The sequence below is a fragment of the Sparus aurata genome, unplaced genomic scaffold, assembly GCF_900880675.1.
Source record: "Sparus aurata unplaced genomic scaffold, fSpaAur1.1, whole genome shotgun sequence".
In the NCBI taxonomy this organism is placed as follows: domain Eukaryota; kingdom Metazoa; phylum Chordata; class Actinopteri; order Spariformes; family Sparidae; genus Sparus; species Sparus aurata.
Window position 1 is genome coordinate 193,883 of NW_022045114.1, and position 17,926 is coordinate 211,808.

The following is a 17,926-nucleotide window of genomic DNA, read 5'->3' on the forward strand; positions in this document are numbered from 1 at the left end:
ATCTCTTCAGCACTTGTTTAAAACCTTCATGAGGACAGTTTAGTTTGTGATCTCTGAAAGTGTTTCAGTATTTCATCCGGCTCTCAGACTTCCAAACATCTTCAGCCAACCGGCTCAGACAGAGAAAGACTTTTCTCACAGCTGTTTAGTTTGACGGACCAGATTCAAATCCAACAAACGTCCTGAAAATACAGCCGGACTTCAACAGCCACAAAACACTGAGAGAAACACAATGATTGTCATTCAAATGTGTTTTCTTCTCATATAATAATCACACAGAAATGAACAGATGTTGTGCAGTTTATCACGTCACTACAGACATAATTACATGTGTTAACCAACACCATCAAACTTTTAGTTTCATCATTAGAAACACATGAAACAAGTCAGAGTGTTTCAGGTGGAGTGTCGAGTACATTTGATCATATTTTACTGTCCATTCACAACTTTGTTCACAATGATTCTTTACAATTAAAGCTGCAGACGAGTCTATGTTTTCTGTTTCTTACATTTCACTAATAGTTGTGGATTTTATTGGAACAAGAGCCAGAATTCAAAACAACACATGACAGAAAGTACAAGTCAACACAATTTACACAATTTAATGGAAGAAGTTTAAAATGTAAATGAAGAATCTTTTCAATCAGTTTGAATCATTTTGTACAAAGTTGACTGATGAATTTATTACAAGAAGCTGAAAGATTGATGTGACTGTGATCCTGTACAGACTCAACTGTTCAGCACTGACAATGTTTCTGTGACAGGAGGAGACTCTGCACACTAAACACCACACAGACTCACTGAGGAACCAGAACTGGACCTGAAGAACCCAAATCCAGGATAAAGAGGTTCAGTGAATGTGGTGTTGAAGGTGTGGAGGAGGATCAGTGAGTCAGAGGAGACTCTGTAGAAGGACAGAGTGCCAGCAGGACAGTCCACATACACTGCTACTCTACCAGAGGAGGAGGAGGAGGAGGAGGAGATGTCTGTTTGTCTGTTATTGTGACAGACATAGTAACGACCATCATCAAAGCACCTCAGACGCCAGGACTGATCATTGTATCCAAACACACAGTCTTTAATGTCTCCTCTCCTTCTGATTCTTCTGTAACTCACTGATATAGAAACTCTTCCTCTCCACTCGACCTCCCAGTAACAGCGACCAGTCAGACCAGTTCTACACAGCAGCTGAGGCCACACGGACTCAAACCTCTCTGGATGATCAGGATATGACTGATCCTCCTCCACATGTGTCATCTTCCTGTTGTTGTCAGACAGTTTGATCTTTCTGTTGACTGTGTTTGTGTCGACTGTGAGCTCACAGGAATCTGATGGAGAGAAAAAGACACAACACAGCTGCAGTTATTAATGTGTCATCAGTGTGATGATGACATCACATATGTGAATGAGTGATGTCACAGTGTTTTCATGAATGACAGTAAAAAGACACTCACACTTCCTCAGACCTGGTGTCAACCATCGGACTCCAGCAGGCTCCACCCTGAAAGGAGGAGGGGGGTCAGAGCAGCACATCCTCTTTCAGCATGCAAACATGGACATGACATGACTCTCATACACAGAAACACAATCTGTCCATCAGGCTGCTTCTCCCTGTTCTCCCTGAACCTCTTCACCTCTGCCACTCTCCTCACACACTGAGAGTGAGCCACAGGATGTTGGTGTGTGTGAAAGAGGACCACAACATCTGAGAACACACACAAACCTCCTGTTGGATTTATCACTTCATCTTTATTTTATTGGATGTTGTTGCTGTTTCCTGTGGGCGACCTTACGCTTGCTGTTTGATCCAATGTCAACTTGTGCTTATGTTTCTATATTATAGGACTTTTGGATTTGGACGTCAGAACTTTTGAGGTCCGATTCCTGTTTGAAGCTTGGAGGGCTTTTCTGAATCTCAGCTGCACAGTCTGCTTTTTGTTCTTGCTGTGTTTCTGCTGCTTTGTTTTACTGTGCAAAGAAACAAATACAATTTATACGTAATAAATCAATCAGAAAACATTGGACGTTGGTTCCCGACCTCTGCCACAAAACCAAGTGACAGAGACTCCCAGACTGTTTCCCTCCAGAACCTCACAAGTGTCACTGAACCTGTTTGTGATAGAAACAGTTTCATGGTTTCATGTGTTGACATGTTCATGTTACTATAGTTTGGTGCTGGATTGATATCTGATGTATATTACAGCAGTAATAGTTACTGTGAGGAGAACTTCATGTCATGTTTGATGCCAAGTCATCAAAAGTGTGGCAGCACTTTATATTAACGTCTTCAAAGAAAACAGCTACAAGATGTGCAGAGCTGATCTCACATGGCCCGGTAGCACCACATCACTGAGACCTGAAGAGAAATCAGGTCAGAGCCACTACAGGTGAAGGAGACTCGGCACGGTGACTTAGTAAAGGTTTCAAACCCAGAACCTGTCTCCACTGATCCGTAGTGTCTGTCCCTTTAGTCACTTATTGTTCAGAGTTTTAATGAGCAGCAGGATTTGTTTGTTGGACAGGCTGACTGACAAAAGTTTGGACAGGATGAACTTTTGGACCTGATCCACTTCATCCATTAGTAAACCTGTTGTTCCTGCAAACACAAGATTAGGGCCCGGCTATATTACAGGTTTCAATGTAACAACCAACGTTTCAGACAGAAACAGCTTCCGTCTGTGCTCTCAGGTCTGTGATGGATCAGTGTCGCCCCCTGGTGGGTGATTAGCTGCAGTACGGTCAGAGACACTGGAGGACATCAGAGGAGGTTTTAGAGTATTTCATGTCATTTCAGTCAGAGATCGTCTGAAGTGAAGTCTTTATTTCTTCACATAGAAACTTGAGCACATCTGTTCTGTTAAAATATATATTAAATGTCCTTTTTATTCTCAGTGCATGGCTCAGGCTGCATTCACAATGTACATTTATCTTTTTATTTAATTTTCTAAATCCAAATCAAAATTCAAAATGTCTTCATTGGTACGATGTGACACAAACATGTGGCCAAAGCAAGAAAAGAAGAACATTGTAGTGTAAAGACTAGTACAGTAGATAAAAACACAACATAGATATAAGTGTAACCAAAGCTGACAATAACAACACAACACTAAATAATAAGTGTCATCACATATAACATGAACAACTGTCAGCTGACTGTCACTCACTGTCCCTCAGTTTGTGGCAGCAGAACATAGACTGCTGCTGGATCACAGCTCTTTGGGTTCTCCCCTAGTAGGACTGTTCATGTTTCTTCATCTACTGGCTCAACAAAGCCTTTGTAACCTATTACATGTTTAACATGTAATCTATTACATGTTTAACATGAATATATTACATGTTTAATGTAAGTTTCTCTAAGATGTTTCTACTTTTCACATGTTGTGAGGAAGTGCTGCTCTGTTGTTGTGTTTTATTGTACAGGTCTGATCTGTATTTGCCCTTTACATCAGCAGATATGAACTAAAACAACAAGGCGTGTTCTGAGTTCACTGAGCTTCATGTCAATTGTGCTACTATGCAAACTGATATGATATAATATTGTGTCTCTCACTTCACAAAGAAACAAGTCAACATGATGACTACGTTGTGAGGAAGGACGCCCCATGACACCACAGCCAGCAGCTGTTCTGACTGATGGTATCCTCAGTATGCGGCTAACACACATGAGGCCACTATCAATGGTGGAGGATGAAGGAGTGCTATGTGCACTTTAGAAAACAAATAATATTTTACTTTTGCATTCTTTATGTAACAAACACTTTAGAGGTGTGAATCTTCAGTGGCCTCACGATTCCATTACGATTCAGCTGTCAACGATTCTCGATGCATCTCAGTGTTCGTCATCCTCAGTGATCTATATCACTGCACACAGCTACTGTTCATCATTTAAATTCATCTTTTATTCTGAAAGTCCCTCCAATGCATTTTGCAGACTACAGCAGTCAACAAAATGAAAGCTGAATCTTTTCAATCATCAAATAAAACCTGTCTCCATCTGCAGCGTCTTTCATGTTTGTCTACAATAATCTAGATTTCACATGGCAGCTTTAAGATTCAACATTTACTGGCTCTGCTGCACACACCTCTCTCAGAGTTGGACAGCAGAGTTGACAGCACCTCCTCAGATCTCGGCTGATTAGCTACTGTAACAGTTATTATTCATGGCTGCAGACGTTAGCTTAAGGAGAAAATGACCAACGTGATCAGTGATTGTTGTGAGGCAGAAGTCTCGTCCAGTTAGTGCTTCACAGCAAGTTCATAAAATCTGATGTGTCTCGAGATTAAAAAGATACTCTTTTTTATTGTCCAGCTGAGGCCGAAAAATCAAAAATCAACATGAGCTGCAGACTCTTGATGATGCTCTGTCACTGCATCATGATGCATCTTATAATGGAGACATTTCATCACCTCTGATACATTTATGTTGCTTTTACAATTTGAAGTTGAACTGAACAAGATTAAAGAGAAAAATGTAAGAGATTTTTTTTATTCTTTTAATAAAATGCTGGAAATGTAAAAAACTAAAAGTCTGCTTTTGTGTTTTTATGTGATTAATGGGTTATGAAAATAGTTGTTAGCTGCAGCTCTATAACTTGTGACAACAAACACTACTCTGTGTTGTGTTGGTAGGGAGTGAGTCTCTCTGGTATGTGACAGAGCTACGAGCACGTTGCTGCAGTCACAGTAAAGTGCTGCTGTTATTACTGTAGTCGGACATAAAGTGTGTGGATAGACTCAGTTAGTAACTGAAACCAGGTGTTGTTTGCTGCCACAGAAGAGAAATTAAAAGTCCATTCATGCACATTGTCACGCCATCTTACTGCATTTAACACTTCCTTTAAATACTTCACAATAAAAGTCCAGCATGATGCAGTTATTTCAAAGCTTTTATTTTGAAGCAGCAAAATCAGGAAACATTGGATTTCCACCAGCTGCACCTTAACACGACTTCAGAACAGCTGAGAGTGAAACTGAGTCAGCAGCTACGAGCCAGGCTGAAGTAAATTACAGCAGCATTAAACCAGAAGTCCACCAACTACTGTAGAGAGCTGCAGCTCTGCACAGGTCACATATCATGTTAATCAATGGAGCAGATGATTGATCACTGAATGTCTTCTTCTGTCATTTGATTTAGCTGGTGGTGTAAAACCCTGAAACTTTCCTGCCCCTGCAGGCTGTTATAATGATAACTACCCAAAACAGCCCAAACTCAGCTGGAGCAGCAGTTTCCTCATGACAGGAGCCAAGACGGCTCCACTGAGCCCATCTTAAATTCATCTATGCACTGCTGCTGTTATGGTAATGTGACAGGAATGTTCAACCTCATGTCATCTAACGTTGTTATTGGACTGTTTTATATCTTCTGTTCACTTTAAACTGATGCCATAGAAAGTTGTTACAGTTTGTAAATTGTTTCACACTGAGGCAGAAATAAACTGTCAGTGATGATCTAGAATGTAATTACTACATTGTTGATAAAGATCCATGTCAGAACCATTTTAAGTTCAAAGTCAAGCACTTTGGCAAAAACACTGATTCTCAAGTTCAGGGAAAGAGTTTCTATGACAAAATTAATTAAATTAATGTATGTGTCACAGAAATCTTATGAATTTGAGGTTCAGTATTTTCTGATCAGACATCCGACACAGAGTCTGTTGTTATCATTAATATCATAACACAGCAGTGACGTGGTGGAAATTAGATTTAATGTTCATGTTTTGATAACCCTCTGCTGATCTTCATATGTTTTTATTATCTTCCTCTCTTCAATAGTAACTCTTGGCTTCAAGCTATGCTGCCTTTTCTCTGACCTGAACTGAACAACAGGAGGTGGAGTAAACGAAGCAGATGATGAGGTCTGTTTGTTTTCAAGGTGTTTCCCCGATGTCCTTCTGTCAGTCTAAACCGGCGGATACTCTATAATGATATGGATGCTGTTATCATGTGTAATGATTGAGATCCTGACCCACCAAACATCCTCAAAAGAGACAAAGTTACATTTTTCATTCTAAATTACATAATTAGATAATTACCATCAATAAACTCGATGCTGTCTGATTCTGTCACTCGCGGGGATGGGGGCTGTGTTCTGGGGTAAGGTTAAGTGAAGTCTCTGTCTGGAGGGACTGACCGTCACAGAGATTTATTTTTCAACACAAAGGAGAGTTAAAGATTTTGTTCAGTGACAGATGCTGTTTTTCAGGCAGAAATGTGATTTAGAGTCGGGAGGACGGATGAGACGACAAACGGGAGGACAGAGGACAGACGGGAGGACAGAGGACAGACAGGAGGACAGGCGCTTCTCCACGTATAGCTGCAGTATCTTTTTCCTCATATAAGCTGCCAAAGACAGTTACAGTTACTATTAGGGCTGGGCGATATGGCCTTTTACTAATATCCCGATATTTTTAGGCCATGTCACGATACATGATATATATCTCGATATTTTCCCTTAGCCTTGAATTAACACTTTGATGCATACAATCATGCCAGTATGATGATTCTATGTGTCTACATTAAAACATTGCTCATACTGCATTAATATATGCAGATTTCATGGATTAATGCAAAAATAAAAAAATCTTTTGACTGAAATGTTTTTTCGAGCTGTAGCCAAGTCATATTCCCAATTTGTAATTTGTGAAACATGTTACAGGACACGTCACTTGACACGTACTGAAAAAATAAGATATGATTTACAGCCTCACCCCACACACTGTTCTCTAATGCAGACATCAAGTTTAAATATTTGACCAACAGTGCCATTTTTTTTGCCAAGCTTCCCTCAAGTTTTACTCTTTCAAATAATCAACCATCGATAGAACTTTTCAGTACGCTATTTTTCTACTTCTTCTTCTCATCATCATTATTATTAATTACTATTACTAGTGCATTGCCCGTAGAAAGCATGTTTTCCTATAGAAAAGTGGGAGGTTAAGTAGCTTTTTCATGGATGGCCAAATGAGGCTGTGTTTGAAGGTGGGACGTCAGGGATATAATTGGCTCACCTTAAAAACTATTTACCTTGCCTTACTTGGTGTAATTATTTTTAGCACAACCTCACATGTGTGACTGTACAGTTATTTTTTCATTTTAAGGTACTATATTAACACTATGGACCTAAAATCACAAAATAACATAAAATCAGAGTAGAAAAAGTTAGTTTTTTTACTGTGAAAACCACAAATATGTTTAATGAACCAATTGCATTAGTTATAATGCAAATATAATTGTTGTTTACTAAATTGGTGTATAAGTTTTTGAAATTTACAAAGCTATGTGTAACTATTAACATTTAAATGCAGGCAATGCCTCAGGCTCCTCAGCTCATTCCTGCCTGTTCCACATTCAGCAGTCTCCTCCTTGGTTTGCCTCACAACACGACTACACTACTCACTAAACACACCACACCAAATATTACATAACACACTAACTATACACTCCAAACACGCTATATGTCACAAATCTCTCAACACTCAAAACTCGCTATCCCTGTCGCCGTCTCCAACACATCACTGCTGCTGTCAATCATCCGCCGATGTCCCTCCACAACCAAACTTGCTGCTTGAACACTTTAGTGACAAAAGCACTATTTTACTGTTTCTTCATGCACCAGACACAAAGCAAACGTAACGGCAATGTTAGCGAAAAAGCGTGTTGCACATTATTTACCCTAAATCCAGTTTTGGACGTGCCGGTGCGCCCGCTCCGTCAACTCGGTAGGTGGGCCGTGTGGGTCGGTTAGCGGCTAGCAGCTAGCTAAACACGAACATCCACAGATTCCGATCCCACTTTGTTGACCGCGCGTCTCCGGATCTCCTCAGACCCGAACAGACTCGGTCTGGACTTGTTTAATCTCATTACAATCCACAACAGTCAGTTTAGATGAACAGAACAGAACGGGACCGAACCGCCTGCAAAATCCCGGTCCAGCTCGCGCCGCTGCAGGTATAAATCCACTTGTGACAAAAGCACATTTTTACTGTTTCTTCCTGCACCAGACATAAAGCAAACGTAACGGCAATGTTCGCGAAAAAGCGTGTTGGACATTATTTACCCTAAATCCAGTTTTGGACGTGCCAGTGCGTCCGCTCCGTCGACTCGGGCGGTGGGCCGAACATCCACAGCGCGTCTCCGGATCTCCTCAGACCCAAACAGACTTGGACTTGTTTAATCTCATTAATCCACAACAGTCAGTTTAGATGCACAGAACGGAACCGAACCGCCGGCAAAATCCTGGTCGAGCTCGCACCGCTGCAGGTATAAATCCGCTTGTTTCTTCAGGTATGTCGTGGGCTTGAGCTCTGCAGTGATTGGCTCTGGTGCGCACGTGACTGTGGTGGCTCCGGTGGACAATGCTCATGGAATTTGTAAAGCTTTTATGAAATAATGTATTAACGGTATCATTGCAGTCCAAGCAAATGCTAAATTGGACGCCACTGAACCACACAGCAGCCATGTTGAAAGTCTCAGGTCAGTCTGATCCTGATCCGCAGAGATATTTGACACACACACACATACACAGACAGACAGAGATTACTTGTATTATAATATGATTATTATTAATAATAATAATGTTTAAAGCGAGCTTCTTATCGTTTAACAGAAAAATACATCATACAAACAGTAACTAAATCAACTTTTGCAGCCTTGTCAGTCTGATGGCGAGTTATCACCTTTCTGTCATCACTAACATGCTGTTAATAATCAAAGAAGCTCTGAGGCTTTACATTTGTTCTATATGTAATAATAAAAGATTTCAGCATTAAGCTACAATCAGGCTACATTCATGATTTTGTACAAACTAACCAAAAACTTTGCATTGATCATTGTAAAGTTTCAGGGCGTTCCTGTAACCATGGTAACTCATGGTGCCAGAGGGGAGGGAGAGACGCTGAAGCCGTTTACACAGATACACTGCAGACAAAGTCCAGACTGTAGTTGTTATTTCACACATGTAGCTCACAACAGGAGACTCTCCGTGTCAGACGAGTTCTCAAGTGTTGACTAAACTCAAAAACTAATTGGTAACGTAGCAGCGCGACGAGTCCTTGCTAGCTAAGCAGCTAAACGTTAGCGCTGCTCCGTGTTTATATCCCGTCCTGTGTGGGTCACTGCACTGTCATTGGTCAGGCGCACACACACTGTAAACGATACCATTGGCTGTAGAGTGTGACAATCTGTCAATAAAGCACAGCCAACACTTGTTCTCCTCCGACCTACATCGATCTCATAAGTCGCCTCTGTGAAGTTTGAATGACGGAAATCTGTTGTAGCGACGGAGAACTTTAATCCATGCATACTTTACGTCCTCCCTCTTGTACCCAAACCACTGCCAGTAGATGGATCCTGCGTTGTTTTTCTTGGGAATTAATTCATAGCACCTGCTGCTGCTGCTACCTGAGACCTCTGCTGCTACATGCTGCCGGGCGTATGACGTTGCACGCACGACAGAATGCGATGTACGTAACTAGGTGCATTTGTTTTATCTCTCTGTGCGGAGAGATGAGAGAGAGTGAGAAATACCTGTAGTTCAGTGCCCGTGACTAAAAGCAACTGCGTGACAATTGAATGTATACTCGAGTATTCACGATATAGTCATGTTCTACATCCCACAGAGAACAAGCCGCGATACATCGAGTATATTCAATATATCGCCCGCCCTAGTTACTATGTTACTTTTGTTTGGTCCTGTTATGTTGCTTTGTGGGACATTTCTCTTTATTGAGTTGAGTGAAGGACCGACATGCGCTGATCAGCACCAGAGCAAAATTTCACCCCTCACAGCTTCTGAAAAATTCTCACAGAGGCGGAGAATTGGCGCAGCACTGTGAATGGGGCTACTGACTGTCGGTGGCTGCAGCAGGACTCTACATACCTGAGAGTGTTCAGTCTGCAGCCTGGATCCTCCAGTCGAGCAGAAAGCTGCTTCACTCCTGAGTCTCCTGGATGATTGTAGCTCAGGTCCAGCTCTCTCAGATGGGAGGGGTTGGAGTCCAGAGCTGAGGCCAGAGAAGTACAGCCTTCCTCTGTGATCAGACAGCCTGACAGTCTGCAGACACACAAAGCAACACACATCAGCTGAGGGTCCTGATGATTCAATGCACATCTGTGTTTAAGGGTTTAATGTTTATAACATAATTATCAGAGGCAGAATGAAACCATCCCCACATTCCATGTGAATGGGACTTCTGTCACTCTATCTCAACCCAACCAGTTGAGACAGATGGCGGCCAACCACTAAGCCCGGTTCTGCTAGAGCAGTGGTTCTTAACCGGTGGGGCCCGCCCCCCTGGGGGGGCGCTGACACTCTCCAGGGGGGGCGCGAGTAGGTTACAGGATGGGAGGAAAAAAAAAATACAAAATCACGAAAATTCCCCCCATGTCGACATGCAAGTGGTTGGACTATTAAACACACAAACAAATCATCCTTCTGGCGATTTTTATGTCAAAAGCGTCTACCGACAAATCTATCTTTTACTGGTGTTACTGGAAACTTTTGTGGTGTTTGGAGACTCTGACTTGACAGCACGTATCACTCTGCAGTTACTGTGCTCGACGAGCAGCGGGTGCTGCCGTGAGTCCCTCCCCCGTCCAAAAGCACTCACAGGCGGTCAGTCTCTCAGTACCTCACGCAGCAGTCCAGCCTGCAGTCAGAGCAGAGAGGAGACACACATCACTCCGCGTCCAGGCTGCGCATGGCCGCCGCCGTCCCAGCCCAGGCTTACAGAGCTGGGTGTAAATGTAACTTATATTACCAAATAATAGCCGGGTTTCAAATAACCACAGTCCCTTTAAACGCAGAGTGCAGGTGTATATTTTGATAAATAACAAAATAAATGCCGGGTCTAATTCATTTATTTTTTTTAAATCAAGAAAGAAGATGTGACCACTGACACTGCACGTTTTTCTTCTTCGCCTTCTTCACATATTGTGCTTGCTTCCTGTCAGTCAGCATCACATTAATGATCGCCATGCCTCCGGTGCAGCAAAAAATAAAAAGTACGACTTGAAATTCAAACTTGCTGTCGTAAAATATGCAGAGGAAAAGACGTTTCTCTGTCGGCCCCAAGAGAGTGAGAGATGATGAAAAAATCAAAGTGAGCTTTAGCGTCTGTCCGAGGAGGACGGCAGCAGGGCCAGGCTGCCTGCTGGAGGGAGGAAGAAGGCTAGCGAGGAGCCTGAGATAAACATGCGGGGATGAGTTATCAGCAAACGGGCACGCCACGAGAGAGTGTCCCGCAAAATGATCAGGGCAAAATAAATGTCCGCCACCGTGAGTGACAGCAGAGATGAGGAGTTTGCAGCGAGTGCTGGTTGGCTGAATCGTTTCCTCCACTGCAACAACTTCACTTGCAGAAGGATGCCAGAGAATTCACCGGGAAGCTGGAGAAGTTTGTGACATTTTCATTCCGGATTTGTGAGAGGAAGGAATTAAATGCCTGTCCCAAATAAATGCCTGGTCTGTTCAGTGATTGAAACAAATAAATGCCCCGACTATTATTTGGTATTTTACGGTATAATAACTCTCCCGGCCGGGGAGAGAGACATGCAGCACAGTGCTCAGCTGCAGAAACAGCAGAGAGGTGAAGAGACGCGACTCATCATGACTGACAGGCATAGAGGAGGAGGGGGGGCCCCAACTGCAATGAACCAGCTTGGGGGGGGCCCAGCTTGCAAAAGGTTGAGAACCCCTGTGCTAGAGGATTCTGTCCGTTAAAAGGCAGTATTTTCTCAACACTGTGTTGAGTGCTTGCTCGTGGGGGACATGATGGGTCTCTTAAATAAATCGAATTATATTAGGAGTATGATCAAGACCTGCTCCAATTGTTATGTTACAAAAAAAAATGAAATAAAATAATAAATCCTGACCTGAGAGTTTCAAGGACACAGTGTGGACTCTTCAGTTCAGCAGAAAGTAGCTTCACTCCTGAATCCTGCAGGTTGTTGTTACTCAGGTCCAGTTCTCTCAGACTAGAGGACTGGGAGCTGAGAACTGAGGACAGAGCTTCACAGCTTCTCTCTGAGAGGTTACAGTCACTCAGTCTGGATAAAGAATAATGAGCAGAACAAGACAATTATTTCTATTTGGGTCAATAACAGCACATTTACTGCATTCTGAAGAAACGTCTCCACACTTACAGAGCTTTGTGGGAGGCTTTGACCACTGGCAGCAGCCTCAGAAGAGCCTCCTCTGAAGCAGAGTATTTCTTCAGGTCAAACACGTCCAGATCTTTTTCTGATGACAGTAAGATGAAGCCCAGAGCTGACCACTGAGCAGGAGACAGTTTATCTGTGGAGAGACGTCCTGAACTCAGGTACTGTTGGATCTCCTCCACTAGAGAACGATCGTTCAGTTCATTCAGACAGTGGAACAGATTGATGTTTCTCTCTGCAGACAGATTCTCACTGATCTTGTTCTTTATATACTCCACTATGTTCTGGTTGGTCCCTGAGATACTTCCTGTCTGTGTCTGCAGACCTCGGAGGAGAGTCTGATTGGTCTGCAGTGAAAGACCCAGAAGGAAGCGGAGGAACAAATCCAGGTGTCCATTTGGACTCTGTAAGGCCTTGTCCACAACACTCTGGAGGTACTGTGTCAATGCAACTTCGTTTTTTCTTGCTTCAGACTCCTGGGAGTTGATGAGATGTGTTGGGTCAGGTTTGTCTCTGAATAGTTTAGACCACCAGGAAGCTGACTGCTTTTCTTCTACCGGCAGATTGACTCTGGAGTTGATGAACGTCAGATGGGCATGAAGAGCAGCCAGAAACTCCTGAACACTCAGATGGATGAAGCAGAACACCTTGTCCTGGTACAGTCCTCTCTCCTCTTTAAAGATCTGTGTGAACACTCCTGAGTACACTGAGGCTGCTCTGATATCAATGCCACACTTTGTCAGGTCTGATTCATAGAAGATCAGATTGCCGCTCTGCAGCTGATCAAAAGCCAGTTTTCCCAGAGACTCAATCATCTTCCTGCTCTCTGGAGTCCAGTGTGGATCTGTCTCAGCTCCTCCATCATACTTGACCTTCCTCGATTTGGCCTGAACCACCAGGAAGTGGATGTACATCTCAGTCAGGGTCTTGGGCAGCTCTCCTCCCTGTCTGGTCTTCAACACATCCTCCAGAACTGTAGCAGTGATCCAGCAGAAGACTGGGATGTGGCACATGATGTAGAGGCTTCGTGATGTCTTGATGTGGGAGATGATTCTGCTGGCCTGCTCCTCATCTCTGAATCTCTTCCTGAAGTACTCGTCCTTCTGTGTGTCAGTGAACCCTCTGACCTCTGTCACCATGTCAACACACCCAGGAGGGATCTGATTGGCTGCTGCAGGTCGTGTGGTTATCCAGAGGCGAGCAGAGGGAAGCAGTTTCCCCCTGATGAGGTTTGTCAGCAGCACAGCCACTGAGGTGGACTCTCTAACATCAGTCAGGATGTCAGTGTTGTGGAAGTCCAGAGGAAGTCGACACTCATCCAGACCGTCAAAGATGAACACAACCTGGAACTCTTCAAAGCTGCAGATTTCTTTGGTTTCAGTGAAGAAGTGATGAACAAGTTCCACCAAGCTGAACTTTTTCTCTTTCAGCACATTCAGCTCTCTGAAAGTGAATGGAAATGTGAACTGTATATCCTTGTTGTCTTTGTCTTCAGCCCAGTCCAGAGTGAACTTCTGTGTTAAGACTGTTTTCCCGATGCCAGCCACTCCCTTTGTCATCACTGTTCTGATTGGTTCATCTCTTCCAGGTGAGACTTTAAAGATGTCTTCTCGTCTGATTGTTGTTTCTGGTCTGTGTGGTTTCCTGGATGCTGTTTCAATCTGTCTGACCTCATGTTCATCATTGACCTCTGCAGTCCCTCCCTCTGTGATGTAGAGCTCTGTGTAGATCTGATTCAGAAGGGTTGGGTTTCCTGCTTTAGCGATCCCCTCAAACACACACTGGAACTTCTTCTGAAGGTTAGATTTAAGTTTACGCCGACAAACTGCGGCAAGATGTTCTAAATGAACACACAACAAAAAAGATCAAGACATTTATAAAGAAAATATGACAATTTCCTTACCCTAAAATAGCACATATAAACATGTTTTCCATGTTTTTCCTCCATCTGTTGAGATATTACAAATTGTCTCATTGATCCAACATTTAGTGAAATCCTCTTACTGCTCTGCAGACGGTCAGCCAGCTCCTCCTGCTTCATTCTCCTCAGGAAGTGAAGTGTGATCTTCAGAAATGCCTCTCTGCTGCTCCCCCTCTGCTCTTCATCCTCACCGCCCAACACCTCCTCATCCTCACGTTGACTCTCTAAGGATTCAGAGTGATCTGAACTCAGAACCTTCTGGATCTTCTTCAGCTCGTTCTTCACAAAAGTGACAATGTTCTCCTCCAGCAGCTGAAACAGAATATTATGTGAATGACAACATTTAACATCAGATCCATGTTGGACAGATTCATCACTGGTCTGTAAAGTGCAGCATGGAGATTACTGTGAACAGACTGGATGTAAAAGTAGTTGTTGTTCATGTACAGACCATAAATATGGAGTCCAGGTGTGTCTGATGCTGCTGGACAGACGGACCTCTGGGAACCTCTGAGCTCTCCTGGTCGACTCTGTGGAGGAATCATGAAGAATCAGTGACTCTGCGTCTGCAAAACTTTGAATCTGATACCAAAAAACTAAATTACTGGTTTGTTTTTCGTACAAACTTGATTTTGATATTTAATTTGTCTGATTTATGACCCGAAAGTCATTTATTGACTATTTTGTGTGTTGCTTTTGGGTGATTAATGACACAACCGCCTAAATATAAAGAAACTAATGAATTCATCATTTGTAAATATAAGCAATATTCATGTAGACATGACTTGTAGTAAGAAAAAATACTAAAATTCTGAGTTTAAAAATGCTCCATGTAACTTTAGACCTGTTTGTATAACATTATTATTTTTGCATATATAACAAATATTGTAAAACTGTAAAATGTTCCATCTTCAGTTCATATCTTTGTCTCAAGTGTTTAAACTATATTTAAGAGATCAGAAAATAAGTTATTTGTTTTTATATATTTTATATCTAATCAGCGGATATATTAGTTATCAGAGTTTTTTACTCCGTAATATGGGTTTTGGTACCGGCCCCATGAAGTCCGGATGGGTCGGGCCCTTGTAACATCAGATATAACACACAGCCCTTCCTGTCCTCAGCAGCAGGACTCAGATTTCAGCAGGAGGTGAGTCACTGCTGTTTGTCCACAGGAGGAACACTGTCCTGTCAGAGTTATTTAGGGACGGACATGAAGAAATGTGAACCTGTCCTCTAATACTAATCCTGCTCTGACCTCCATCATCACTCTGAGAACATGAAGACCATCAGGACAACTGGTCACACTGGATTTAATGAGGACAAACATCAACAGAGAGCAACATGACCACAACTTACTGTCTGTCTGAGGAATGTGCTTGTTTGAATTCAATAATAATGTCCTTTGACTGGTCACTCTTGAAGGAAACACAGCTGGGCTCAGGTCCAGGTCCAGTTCCAGGTCCAGGTCCAGTAGAGGCTGGTCTCCTGTTGGACAGAGAAGAAGACCACCAGAGATGTTAATTCACTTTCTAGTCTTCAGACACAGAAGCTTATGTCCATAAAATAGTGGAAAACATCAGGAATAAACCTTCAGAGAATATTGGACCAAACTAATTCAATAAAGTGAAATGAAGAGATGAAGACTGGTTCTGTTGGGCAGCTTTCTAAATTGAGAATACAAATTTCACTGAAGAAGAACAAAGCTGAAAATAAGCATCAGGTTTCAAAAAACATCTTTCTCCACAGTTAAAACATGAATCAGTCACATATTAGTGTTATTAACAGCTCACCTCTTTACAGCAGGACGTGGTTGTCCTTTAAAATCAATGGGACGACCTTTTGAATGGTCACTCTTTAAGGACACACAGCTGGGCTCAGGTCCAGGTCCACGTCCAGGTCCAGTGGTTTTAGAGGGAGGGCCTCCCTCCTCTCTGTCCTCACACTGATTCATGCTGCTCAACTCACACACACTTTCATCTGGAGAGGAAACACAACTCATTCATCTGCACATCAACTGAACATTAATTGACTATTATTCATTTCAACCATGAAAATGTGAACATAAAACAATTATTTCACAACAAGAAGTATAAAGTGACCTTTGAAAAAGAGAGAAAGGACAAAATGTTTGACACAGTCAACAAATAAAATGAAAATGTTAAAAACTAAGATGAGCTGCAGAATCACACAGCGCAGCTCCTGATTGGTCAGTGGTTATCAGTGGTTTAATGGACTAAATTCAAGAGGTGTGAAGCAAAGATTACACAGCAACACACACACACCAATGAAATTATTATTCTAAACAACGTTTGGCTCTAAGAAACTGTCAAGTGTTCTCCACAACTTTTGACATCTTAAAGACCAAACGACACAGAGTCTTCACTTGGCAGGACAGCAGGGAGAAACGGAAAACTAACTATGAATTAAAGTCTGTCAGACAAATATTTGCCTTTAAAATGTCGTGGAGTAGAAATATAAAGTTGCATAAAAAGAAATATTAGAGCCTAAATACAGTATTTGAGTAAATGTACTAAGTTTCAATCCACCTCTGTTGATAATAATCATTTAAAACTCTAATAGTTTCTATTTATTAACATATTTACTGTTGTCTGAGTTTGTTCATAAATATTTCACTTGAATGTATTTAATGTCAGAATTACATCAAGAAAAATAAAGACACTGATGTTTAATCATTATTATTATTATTATCATTATTATTATTGTTAATAGACAACCAACACTTTGCTAGTGTGCTTCTGTTATTACATCTAACATGATTTTACCTGCATGTGATAAATTAACTGCATTCATTTTGAGTTCAGGGAGAAAAGTGTCTCGACATCGAGCCTAAAAAATATTTCTTGTTTATGTGAAAATATATTACATATATTCATATATATGTGATCAATAAAATATTAATGCTTGTAAGAAAAGAGTTTTCCAACATGTTTTTTATGTAGTGAATCTTTTACAGATTCTTCTCGTCATCTTACTCTGATACAAAGAGCAGCGATCTGAGTTTAACCTCATGTGTGACTAAATGTGTTACAAGCTCAACAATATAATATAATATATATAACATATAATATAGACCTATGTCACGAACATAACACTTGTTTACTTTATGGTTGCGAGTGTGCTTCACCTGTGTGACGTAGCTGAGGTCTGAGGTCACATGACGTAACACACCGTGGAGTAATAATATGAATAATGAGAAGAAGTTTAGCTTCTACGGTGAAACTCTAAATACTCAAAGATGTTTAACCAAGGTAGTTAAACTGTCGTCAGTCTGTGTTGGCTGTGTTTCAGTAAGTAAGCAAGTATCAGCACAAAATGGCGGATGTTCTTATCGGCTGTTGTTTCTCCTCCGTCGTCCCGAGTTTAAACTTTAACGAGTTCATCGAGAAATAAACAACCGAGCTTCACTTTTTGTGCTGTTTCCGGTGTTACAATGAAAAGTAGAGCTTGTGTTAGCGAGTCGAACATGTCAGATTCATTACATTACCTTCAGCTCGAGGTTCAGACGGAGAAAAACTATCTGCAACACAACTGTCAGAGAAAGTGAAAGTAAACTGTGAGGAGGAAACAGCCAGAGAGGCGTGTGACTGACTGGGAGTCTTCCTGTTAGACTGAGGGGGCTGCAGCACGACCCACAACGAGCTGACACATGCCGAATTTACAAGAAGGCCCAAATAATGAAGAATCAGTCACAAACAGCGTTTCAGGAGGTTATAAAGTGTCTCCTAACTCAAAAACTCACTAAATGGAGAGATTTCATAAGGGAGTCTGGGGGTTGACATGTTCAAACTGTTAGTGACGTCACCACAGAGGATTTCTGGGTATTAA

The 17,926-nt window shown here is 41.9% G+C and overlaps 1 protein-coding gene and 1 long non-coding RNA gene across 2 annotated transcripts; both read right to left on the reverse strand.

Annotated features, from left to right (window-relative positions):
• Positions 1-849: 849 nt before the first annotated feature.
• On the reverse strand, positions 850-12,038 carry LOC115577768 (neoverrucotoxin subunit alpha-like; the record flags this gene model as incomplete). The annotated part of the gene is made up of 3 exons (XM_030410657.1): positions 850-1,311; positions 9,907-10,051; positions 11,872-12,038. Coding segments are annotated over 3 exons (774 nt in total), but the record flags the coding sequence as incomplete, so codon positions are not given.
• Positions 12,039-14,574: 2,536 nt separating this feature from the next.
• LOC115577761 (uncharacterized) lies at positions 14,575-16,009 on the reverse strand. Its single transcript, XR_003983275.1, has 3 exons — positions 15,871-16,009; positions 15,437-15,565; positions 14,575-14,607 (listed from the first exon to the last, which is right to left on the reverse strand). It is a non-coding gene; the product is annotated as an uncharacterized LOC115577761 (long non-coding RNA).
• Positions 16,010-17,926: the final 1,917 nt, after the last annotated feature.